Below are 12,329 nucleotides of genomic sequence, written 5' to 3' on the forward strand. Positions count from 1 at the left end.
GATAACACCAAATGCTGTCAAGGATGAGGAGAAACTGGATCACTTATACATTGCTGATAGAAATGTAAAATGGTACTGTTACTCTGGAAAAGAGAATGGCACTTTCTTACAAAACCAAACATGCGCTTATCATACAACCCATCAAGTGCACTTTCAGGCATATATTCCAGAGAAATGAAAATTTATGTTCACACAAAAACCTGTAGAATACATGATTATAGCAGCTTTATTAGTTAATGGCTAAAAACTGAAAACAATCCAAATGTCCTTCAACAGGACATATCATAACACTCTATGATATATCCTTACCAGGGAATACCACTCAGGAATAAAAAAGGAACAAACTATTGATATTTGCGATGACCTGGATGGAGCTCAAGAAAAGAATGAAATCTGCTAAACTCAGAAGGTTAAATACTGCATGATTCTATTTATATAACGTTCTTTTTTTTGAGGAAGATTAGCCCTGAGCTAACTACTGTCAGTCCTCCTTTTTTTGCTGAGGAAGCCTGGCCCTGAGCTAACATGCGTGCCCATCTTCTTCTACTTTATATGTGGGAAGCCTACCACAGCATGGCTTGCCAAGCAGTGCCATGTCCGCACCCGGGATCCAAACCGGCAGACCCTGGGCCGCCGAGAAGCGGAGCGTGCTCACTTAACCACTGCGCTACCAGGCCGGCCCCTATAACGTTCTTAAAATGATAAAATTATAGAAATGGTGAACAGATGACTGGATGCCACAGGTTAGAGACGGGGAAGGCAGGAAGGTAGCTGTGCCTATAAAAGTTGGTAACACAAGGGATCCTTGTGATGGAACTGTTCTGCATCTTGACTATGGTGGTGGTCACATGAATCTACAAATGTGATAAAATTGCATAGAACTAAACATACACACACACAAACACAAGTGCACATATATAAAACTGGTGAAATCTGAATAAGGTTAATGGATTGCATCAATGTAGCACAACCAATTTCCTGGTTGTAAAATTATATTCTAGTTATGCAATACGTTACCACTGGGGAAACTGAATGAAGGGCATATGGGGTCTCTCTATATAATTTTCTTACAAATGCATGTCAATCTACAATTAACTCAAAATAAAAAGTTAAAAAGCCTTTTTAAAAAGTAAGAAAAAGAAGAATTGAGGACACTAAACAGTTAACAAGTATTTCAAAGACTTTGTATTAGATTGCTGATTTTCATGCTCCCAAGTGGGCAGCCACATAATTTACCTCCATCTACAACTTAAAATCCACAGACTTATTCTGTTTTTCCTTCTTTCTGTTTTCTCCTCCCTCTCCCATCACTCCATCAACCCCCTTCATAACTGGCTAGAAGAGAGAAGCACAGTAAATAGAGTGTATGTGTGTGTGTGGACGCACTGCAATTCCATGTTCTATTTTTATATAAAGACATAAAGAGGGTTTTTTTAATTGTTCTTATTAATTAGCATTCTGTGCCTTTGGTTCCTAATTTAAAAATCCACCATGTGGCACATTTAATACATTCCTTTAAAAATAATTTAAATGTCAGCTATTTGTTGTTTACGACAATAACTGCTTCCAGCCCCTACCTCCACCCCACCTCACAGGCCCTTAAAAAAAAGTTTCCACATGTTTGCTCTGCAATTTGAGTTGATCACTGGTGGAGCCTATACAATAGGATATCTTCAGTGTACTGAAACGAAGATAAGGATTGCTAATTTTAGAGAATAAGCTAGGCACTTTTTCTGGCCACTGATGTACACTGCATTAAACAAGCGACTGCCCCTGGGCATGGCATTGACATATGGAGCATGGTATATAATCCAGACTAAGAAGTACTATAATAAACCATGTATTAAAAACACCTAGTTAATACACTGCAGAAAGCTTATTAATTTCTAGTTCTGACTTTCCCTTGCTCAGAGAGCTTTCACAGCAGGCATCATTCCCACACTTTTTCTCTACTTTCCTTTCCAAACTACTTGCTAACTTTAAGCAATTCTAAGCGCTGGCTCAGGACTTCTGTTTGATGTATAGATATTCAGCAGGTAGCACCTAACATAAGTTCCCTATGTAACAGTCATGGGCTGGTACTCTTTTCCTCTCTCGTTTCAAGCAAAATAAAGTTTTAAAAGATCTGTTGTATTCTCAAAGTAGTAATTCAACTTTCTCCCACCCACCTCTCATAGCAGTTTTTATTCTAGGGAGTAGGGGTACACCCTGCCCCAAAAGATGCCTTTCACAAATGTTCAAAGAAATAAAAACAGAAAGTATTGTTCATGTGGCATTTCTTACACGATGGCCCCAAAATGTCAGTTTTATATAGTTACTATAGTATTTTCAATTTTAGAGAAACAATCAGATAATCAAATAGTATACTTCCCCAAAATGACTAAGCTCCACGAAATTAAACACTCATCCATTAACATGTAGCCCATTAAGGCATACAAGCTGTTGCATCTTGCTCTTAAATATACAATCTTAAATTTTTCCTAATCTCTTACTCACAAAGATAATCCGAAAAAGAACGGTTTTAATTTCCAAGAAAATGCTGAACTGCAATAAGCAGTCTTAACAGAGCACATTAAATGCCCAATGAAAAACAATGCAAAAAAGCACAACTAGAAGCTGTAGAAATTTTACCTTAATTCTTCTTTCGGTGTCATCTAATTTTAACTCTGCTGAAACTAGTTTCTTTGCCAAGTCATCTCGTTCAGGTAGGTGTCTAGCTTCAGAGATCTTTTTCAGTTTCTGTAAGGAAAATTTGGTCCTAGATAGTTCACCTTCTGTATCTTTCACCCTTTTCTCAGTTGCCCGTTCTTTCTCTTGAGATTTTCTTAAGCGCTCTTTCAGTGCTGTCATCTCATTGTTATGACGAGCAATAAGTTGTGAGATTTCATTTTCTGTGTCTTCAAATTTATTCAGGGCTTTCTCCTGTCTGTACTGAAGCCTTTTCAAAGCTTTATTTTCTTTTAGCAGCTCAGCTAACTTGACCTGGAGTTCAGTTACCTCATTCTGCAATTCAGTGATTTTTAGCAGTCTTGCAGAAAGAACCCGTTTTGTAACAAGATCAGTATCTTTCCGAAGCGGCTCCCTATTGAGGCTCTGGGAGCGAAATCCCACTCGGACTCCCTTTCTTTTGGGTGGGCCCTTAGGGCTTGGTTTCCTAGGGGCTAAAAGAGAAACAGTAATAATGTACAGTGAAAGCTGTACCAAACGCAGTATTATTTATTCATCCTAACACAAGTGGATCCTTTAGATATTTTGTTCCTTAAAAAATGATTTTACTAACTTTAGTTAAATAGCAGGTTTTATTTAAAGCTCTTGATATAATGTTTTTCTTAAGAAAGACTAGGAATATTTTAAGAAAGGTCAAGAATATTCTTATCCATCAAAATGACATGCCAGTAGTTTACAGGGAATTATTTTACATTGCTTTAAAAGATGGCAGTATCAGGCTTTACTGTTTTTTTTAAACATTGGCACCTGAGCTAACATCTGTTGCCAATCTTCTTTTTTTTCCCTTCTTTTTCTCTCTAAAGCCCCCCGGTACACAGGTGTATATTCTAGTTGTAGGTCCTCTGGTTGTGCTACGTGGGACACCACCCCAGCATGGCCTGATGAGTGGTCCCATGTCCATACCCAGTATCCAAACTGGCAAAACCCTGGACCACCGAAGAAGAGCGCACAGACTTAACCACTCGGCCATGCAGCCGGCCCCAGGCACTACCATTTTCAACTTTACAGATAAGATGGCAAGCCAGAATTCAAACACGGGCAGCATTAGCATGTGGCCTAATAAACACTGGAGAAAACATTGTAATATTCAAGCCATCTGTGCCAAGATATTTGGGATCATTATTTGAAATGTGGAAATGTATGTTTTCTCTAAATTAATTAGAACACTTTTTCTTTATTTGGGGAAACAGGATGACAACATGTTGTACAGTGAGAAGATTCACGTTTGGGACTCAGACTTCCAGTTAGTAACTCCTTGGGCAATTCGACTATGCTATTCCAGGTCTATTTTCCCTACCCATAGAACGAGGATACACCATCTATACAACAAGGTTGTTGTAAGGATTAAACGAAGTATGCACATAAGAAACACGCTTCTACGCAAATATGCCATCAGTAATAAGAACTTCATCCCATTTATCAGTGATTAAAAACAGAAACCAGTTTAGCAGTACAGATGTGATTCTAAATGCTTTCTCACGGGCTTTCTTTTGTGTGATGTTCAAATCAAAAACATCTGACATAAATTGAGAACAAAATAAAAACGAAAAACTACATTCTAAAAAATATAAGCACATGAAATCTTTAAAGTATACACATTAAATCACATTTCTCAAAAATTTGGAATCTTTCTCTTTTTATGTATGAAACCTAGACCTCAATATACAGAGCACCTGCCCTTTAAAAGAGGCATCTGGGGGCTGGCATAGTGGTTAAGTTTGCACATTCTGTTTCGGTGGCCTGGGGTTTGCAGGTTCGGATCTGAGGCACTGACCTAGCACTGCTCATCAAGCCACGCTGTGACAGCATTCCACATAAAACAGAGGAAGATTTAGACAGATGTTACCTCAGCAACAACCTTCCTGAAGCAAAAAGAGGAAGATTGGCAACAGATGTTAGCTCAGGGCCAATCTTCCTCACAAAATTAAAAAAGAAAAAAAAAAGGAGGCATCTGGAAGTCTGCCACAGTTGAGAATGAACTTTAATCTCCAAGGTGACTGCATTTTTTCAAGAAGGAGATACATTCCAGAGGAAAAAAGAAAAAATGAAGAAAAACTAGAAAATCCAACCTTTCTCTACTGATCTCCCAACCACGGATACCGATTCCATTATGTAAACAAGAAAAGAATAACAAGTAATATTCATTACTTAACATTACAAAGTTTCACTAAAAAGATGGAAGATTTTATAGAAGCTGTTTTGAATGTGTACTGATTTAGGATTCCTACTCCGTAAATGCTTGAATACGTGAAGGGAAGTTATAATAAAAAGAAATGAGGGAAAACCTACTGGCACCTTTGAAACTCTGCTATCCAGTACAATAGTCATGAGCCACGTGTGGCTACAGAGAAATCCGCAGTGTGGGCAGTCCAAATTGAGATATGCTGTAACGCTGAAATACACACTGGATTTCAAAAAGGACACTTAGTTCAAAAAAGTAACGCAGAGGGGCCAGCCTAGTGGAGCAGCGGTTAAGGTTGCACATTCTGCTTTGGATCCCGGCTGCGGATCCCGGCTGCAGACATACGCCACCGCTTGTCAGGCCATGCTGTGGCAGGCGTCCCACATAAAATAGAGGAAGATGGGCACAGATGTTACCTCAGGGCCAGTCCTCCTCAGCAAAAAGAGGAGGACTGGTGGCAGATGTTAGCTCAGGGCTGATCTTCCTCAAAAAAAAAAAAAGAAGAAGAATACACAATATTCCATACACAATGTTTTCTATTAACTATATTTAGAAATGATAATATTTTGGATATGTTGGGTAAAATAAAACATTATTCAAATTAATTTCACCTGTTTTTCTTTTTAATGTGGTTACTAGACAATATAAAATTACATGTGTGGCTTGCATTTCTGACTTGTATTATATTTCCACTGAACAGCATTGCTTCAATTTTAAAATGAAGCATCCATCATTGCAATTTTATTCTTTCCCAACATACTCAGTTAACAGAGTTTTGGTATCTATATCCTATTATGGAACATGTACTCAGCTCTTGGAATGACACAAACTTTATACATTAAAATGATTATACATAAAGATGAATGTCAATCGTTCCAAATCCGATTTTTATGTATAAAATTACATTGCTCAGCAAACAAAATTTCATATAAACAGAAACTTGTTTTATTTGAAAACTTAAAGCCTATATAATATGAGAATCGGGATAAAAATTTTCCACTAATATTTCAACTATTTAGTCATACAGAAAGGGCTTCTACAATCAACTTTTTGACATCCTAAAAATCTGAACATTTATTTTTAGCACATTCTATTAGCATGACTACAAACTGATCGTTAAAGGTACTCTTAGGGCCAGCCCCACGGCTGAGTGGTTAAGCTCGCGTGCTCCGCTTCAGTGGCCAAGGGTTTTGCTGGTTCGGATCCTGGGTGTGGACATGGCACCGCTCATCAGGCCATGCTGAGGTGGAGTCCCACACAACACAACCAGAGGCACTCACAACTAGAATCTACAACTATGTCCTGGGGGGCTTTGGAGAGAAGAAGGGGGAAAAAACGAAGATTGGCAACAGATGTTAGCACAGGTGCCAATCTTTAAAAAAGAAAAAAAAAGATAGAAAAGGTAACCTAGTAAAAAAAAAAGAACACAATTTGAACTCAAAAATATCTCCCATCTTTCATCTATGTTTATTTTCATTTTTAAAACTATCAAGATGAAATATAGTGCTAATAGGAGTGAGAAGAAGAAAGATGACTGACTGTCATGTATATCATTCTTCATTGCCCCCTTGTAAAAGTCACCACCAAAAAGAGGGTGGGAAAATACTGCTTTTTTTCTTCCTTCAGAGATTAAAAACAAAATATGACTCATTTAAAAAACATGCAGTAAAGATAAACTATGCATCTACCAAAAACTCAAGTTGTTTTTATTACTGATAAAACAAGAAATATAAATATGTAATACACAAACATGAATAACCTATTATTACATTTTATCATTATACATATAACTTCTCATAGAGCACCAATTTCATTTTTAAAAATAATAAAATATGCTGAAAACTAAAAAGGAGGAGGAATATACTATCAAATATGCAATCCCAGAAGTTCAAGTGTTCAAGATGCTATTTTAATCACGTTTGTTCTTCCCTTAGTTTAGCCTACCCTAGTGACTGCAACTTAAACCCAGAGAAATTAACTTAGCACTTAAGGAAAGGTTTCAGTTTGATCCTACTGCTTCATCTGAGATAGACAAACTGCCACAGACTTTAATTCAGAAGACAATGCAAAGCAAACAACAGTACAAGTCAAACTGAAGACGATAATTAAAATTTTTCTCGGTGATGCTGAAACTGTTTTTCATACCTTTTTCTCAACTATCTTCTCAAATAAGATAAGGCTTAAGAAGTTCTGACTCCTTAATTGGGTGGCCTCCTAAACTGCTTCTGGGGAAGAAATAAAAAATTAAAGTATTCCTACCAATAATTCCCTAGATATGTAAATTATTTCTTGGGAATCAATAGGACTTCTAAGGTTCAACTCTAATGTCTGTTTATTCTTAAATATATAGCAAAACTTTAATATCAGATCATGCTCTCAACCACAAAATCAAAACAAGAGGCCTGCACTGAGACAGACTTAGAGGAAGAGACCAAAAAACCTGCAGCTCCCTACGAAAGAAAAAAAAGTGCCCAATGGGTAAAAGTATGGACATCCCTGGGAAGCCAGACCAGGGGTCCACAAAAGGGCTGCTTTCAAAAGAACATATATTCTTTGTAGATTTTTAGAAAGCAAATATTACTTTTCAAAGTAAAAATTTATAAAGGCAAATTTAATTACACTCCTGCTTAAATCGTTTCAAAAGCTAACTATTCCCCCACAGAAACAGTCAATATATTAGCATACAATTCAAGGCGTTTCATGACCTGCCCACTGTTTTCCTTTTTAGCTCTCAAGTTTACCACTCCCTGCTGTGCAACCTAAACTCTCACCATTCTAAGCTACTGCTGTTATAGCTGTGCTGCATTTATTAACCCATGCTATAATCACCTTATTCACCTTAGCTTATTTCTCTATGGTGTACTTGTAGCCCTTACATATTTTGTTACTTAGTATATCAGGGTTTTCTTGACCAGGGATTTATTAAGATGAAGAAGAGATTTCTAGAACATTACCTAATCAAATACCTAGTTCCAGACTAAAAACATTTTAATAAGAAAAATTATGTATTTGTAATGATTAATCTTGCTTCCATTATAGAACAGTTTAACAGAAAACAGACTGGTGGTCCTGAGTCCCAAATTCCATTTCTAGGTTTAATTTGAACTTTTGCAGTAAGCACTGTATTACCTAGGGGAAGTAATTTTACTCAATCTACAGAAATACCCCTTAACCACTTTATATCAGTGCCTTTCACTACTTTTTTAAAATGGAGACAAAGAAAGGTACAAATGTTTTGTGATTTATTCTTTTTACCTTTATAAAACCTCAGAAACCCCAAGACAAGCATTTATTTAGGAAGAAGAGAAAACAAAATGAGAAGCCTTAGTTACAGTGCTTTCTTCTGTATATAGGATGACTTTGAATATAACAAAGGATAATACACAGCACCAATAGCACAGCACTAATACTAATAGAAGAGTTTCATTCATAAAGCTCTCAAGCACTCAAAACGAGTCTTCTATGGGCCGGCCCTGTGGCCAAGTGGTTAAGTTCGGGTGCTCCGGTGCAGCAGCCCGTGGCTTTGCCGGTTTGGATCCTGGGCACAGACGTGGCACTGCTCATCAAGCCACACTGAGGCAGTCTCCCACATGCCACAACTAGAAGGACTCACAACTAAAAACACACAACTATGTACCAGGGGGCATTGGGGAGAAAAAAGAAAAATAAAAAATCTTCTAAAAAATGAGTCTTCTAGGGGTCAGCCTGGTGGCGCAGTGGTTAAGTGCACATGTTCCACTTCTCAGCGGCCCAGGATTTGCCTGTTCAGATCCCAGGTGTGGACATGGCACCACTTGGCAAAAGCCATGCTGTGGTAGGTGTCCCATGTATAAAGTAGAGGAAGACAGGCATGGATGTTAGCTCAGGGCCAGTCTTCCTCAGCAAAAAGAGGAAGATTGGCAATAGTTAGCTCAGGGCTAATCTGCTTTAAAAAAAAAAAAAGAGTCTTCTAGATCTAGCAAACTCTTTTAAAGAAGACTTACCTTGGTGATGAACTTGGCTATCTGAAATTTGTCTTCTGGGATTTTTTCCCTTAATACTAGTAGGTGAAGAGGAATTGACCAGCGATGACCGGGCAGAAGATTGTGGAGTAGTTCCAAAATCAGATGAACAGTAAGAGTAGCGGTGTCGGCCTGCCTTACTTTCTCGATCAGTATCTGGACTTCTTTCTCTTTCCCCCATGGTTTTGAATAATGGTCTCTATTCACATAATTTCACAGATTATTTTCTCCAGAAAAATCCATGACAAGCCTGAAGAGCATTTTTTAGAGTCTTCAGATTCTGTTGATAATACTCCTGACTGTGCAGTTTGTTTTCTCTACAGATCCGTAGTCCACAATTCACAATAGCAACCAGAAGATACACTTTCTTCCTCTACAATTAAGGAATGGGGAGGGAAACATCATATTTCACGAAACAGATTTACACAGTTAATTACAATGAAAGACACCAAAAGTAAAATAATACACTGCTTACAAATTTTTTAAAAGCTATAATTTAATTCATCTATATTTTCACATGTATTTACAGTATTCAGAGAAAAGATCGATGGTCATTGCCTAGATAGAGAACATATAAAGTACCTGACATTTAAGTGCTTCTCAATAAATGTTAACTGAATATGATTCTCTTAAACCTTACGATTTATATCAACACAAATGCTGATTTTTAACAGGTGAATAATGATCAAATAACCAGTGTTTTATTTTTTGCAGGGATACTGGTGGCGGTGGTAAAGAACAGGTCTGCTAGTAAGGACAAAGAAAAATATCTAAGATTAACTACATAAAAATATATAACTAAAGTATATAAAATATTAATAAAATTAAAACACTTGATAAAAAGCATTTGTACCATGACAGAAAAATGGTCACCATCCTTAACACATAAATAAATACCTTATATTACTCCATAAGAAAAATATGAGGTCAAAAAGTTAAATGGGCAAATACATGTTAAGACCCACAGCGGGCACATAAAAATACTCAACCTCAGATATCATTTTTAAACCTATCAAACTATGAAAAATTTTTCAAAACAACACTCAATGTTGCCAGAATGCCTGTCAAGAAAAGATCCACAGAATTCTCGGGGGAAAAAGTTAGCAAGATGTATTAAAACTTTAGTTTCCAGGGTAATGTCAGAAACACAGTGGAGTGAGCTGTTTCCTTCACCTCTCCCCCTTTTGAACTACAACTAAATGGGCATTCACTGACCAATGGAGGAAGCCCACACAGCACAACAGGACGCCTGAGAGACACACACAGCTGCACATTTGAGGGTGGATGGACTGGCCCCATGGGACATGGCAGAGAGAGGTAAGCATGCCCTGCTCTCCCCTGGTAGCCCTGCGCACGCACATGAACGCTTTCCAAGCTGGTGTAAGCCCCTGGAAAGTGGGAGCACGCACTGGGGTGACCGTAGGAGGAGGCGGTGGTAACTCTTAGCCTACGCTTGTGGTCCCAGTGGGGAGGGGGAGCCAACTGCACCCCTATGCTGCCAAGGAGCAGCTGTAGCTCAGGTCCCAGTGAGGAAGCCCTGCCCGCCAAGCACAGAGGCCCCGTGGATGGCAAACCATAAACAGAAACCTCAGCAGATCTATGTGCTGGGGCAAACGCTTCCTCGGAGTGTGTGTGAGGGAACGTGTCCCAGGCAGCTGTGAGAATAGGCACAGCAGCTTTGAGCCCACTGGTAATCAATTTCTGGTGGGGTGGGGAAGCTTAGAGTGCCCCTGAGGCACCAAAGAGTGGCCCTAGCCCAGCGAGTAAGCCCACCCGACAAGGACAATCCACACAAGTGCCTGAACGCACCCCACAGGCTAGGGTAAACACCCATAATACCCGCACAGCTTGCAGCAGATGGGGTGGGGCCAGAAACGCTGCTCCAGTGTCACCCTAGAGGTAACAGGGAATCTGAATCCTAAGAATACCACAAATGCCCCGACAAAAGATTAGTTTGTCAAACACCATGAGAAACTGCAGCAACAATTCAGACCAGAAGAAAAATGACAATACTCAAGGAAGCAACACTCAAGATATAAAAATATACAACCTAAATGACAGAGAATTCAAAATAGCCATTATAAGGAAACTCAATGACTTACAAGAAAACACAGAAAGACAATTCAAGGAGTTCAGCAATAAAATGAATGTCTTCACCAAAAAGATTGAAAACCATAAAGAAAAAATATCAAGGGGGCCGGCCTTGTGGCCCCGCAGTTAAGTGGGCACATTCTGCTTCAGTGGCCCAGAGTTCACCGGTTTGGATCCCAGATGCAGACATGGCACCGCTTGGCAAGCCATGCTGTGGTAGGCATCTCACATATAAAGTAGAGGAAGATGGGCACGGATGTTAGCTCAGGGCCAGACTTCCTCAGCAAAAAGAAGAGGACTGGCAGCTGATGTTAGCTCAGGGCTAATCTTCCTCAAAAAAAAAAAAAAAAAATCAAGCAGAAATTCTGGATATGAAAAACACAATTAATGAAATAAAAAATAATCTAGAATCATTAAGAAATACAACTGATCTTATGGTGGAAAGAACTAGTCTTCTTGAGGATAAAAATGCAGAAATTCTACAGGTGAAGAAGGAGACAGAAGTAAGACTTAAAAAAAGTGAAGGAATTCTTTGAGAAACATCCGACTCAATTAGGAAAAGCAACATAAGGATTATAGGTATTCCAGGGAGAAGCGAAGGAGAAAGGAGTCGAGAAGTGTTCAAAGAAATAATTGCTGAGAGATTCCCAAACCTGGGGATGGTTTTAGATTTACAGATTAATGAAATTAATCGAATGTCCAACGTGAAAAGACCCTCTCCAAAGCATATAATACTAAAAATGGCAAAAGTTTGGGATAAAGAAAGAATATTAGGAGCAGCAAGGCAGAAGAAAGTAACCTACAAAGGAAACCCTATCTGGCTTTCAGCAGATTTCTTGGCAGAAACCCTACAGGTCAGGAGAGAATGAAATGATATATTCAAAATACTGAAAGATAAAAACTTTCAGCAAAGATTACTCTATCCAGCAAAACTTTCTTTCAGATACAATGGAGAAATAAAAGCTTTCCCAGATAAACAAAAGCTGAGGGAGTTCATCGCCACTAGACCTCTCCTACAAGAAATAATTAAAGATGCCCTCACACTGGCAACAAAAAGGCAAAGGTCTACAGAGCTCTGAGCAAGGAGACAAACAGAGAGACATGATCAGAAACCTGCAGCTCTCAACCAGAAGTAGGGAGGCAAAGAATCAATTACAACTTAAAAGAGAAACCGAAAGAAAGCATCAAACATAACGATAAACACTTCAACTCAGCCACACACACACAAAATTCAAAACAGAACAATTTGCAACAGCAATTACTCAGAAAAGGAGAGGAAAGGGAAGGAACCTACTTAGGTTAATGGAGAGAAGAGGCTATAAGAAAAT

At 38.5% G+C, this 12,329-nt stretch overlaps 1 protein-coding gene across 3 annotated transcripts in view; it reads right to left on the reverse strand.

The window, feature by feature from the left end:
• Positions 1 to 12,329, reverse strand: part of LCA5 (lebercilin LCA5) — a 67,989-nt gene that overhangs the window by 38,218 nt on the left and 17,442 nt on the right. For all 3 annotated transcript variants that reach the window (XM_070559013.1, XM_070559015.1, XM_070559016.1), the window contains 2 exons: positions 8,893 to 9,283; positions 2,632 to 3,161 (listed from right to left, as the gene is read on the reverse strand). In XM_070559013.1, coding sequence (XP_070415114.1) covers positions 2,632 to 3,161; positions 8,893 to 9,091 — 729 coding nt within the window. In that variant the 5' untranslated portion in view covers positions 9,092 to 9,283. The remainder of the gene's footprint in view (positions 1 to 2,631; positions 3,162 to 8,892; positions 9,284 to 12,329) is intronic.

This window comes from Equus przewalskii, chromosome 9, assembly GCF_037783145.1.
Source record: "Equus przewalskii isolate Varuska chromosome 9, EquPr2, whole genome shotgun sequence".
In the NCBI taxonomy this organism is placed as follows: Eukaryota; Metazoa; Chordata; class Mammalia; order Perissodactyla; family Equidae; genus Equus; species Equus przewalskii.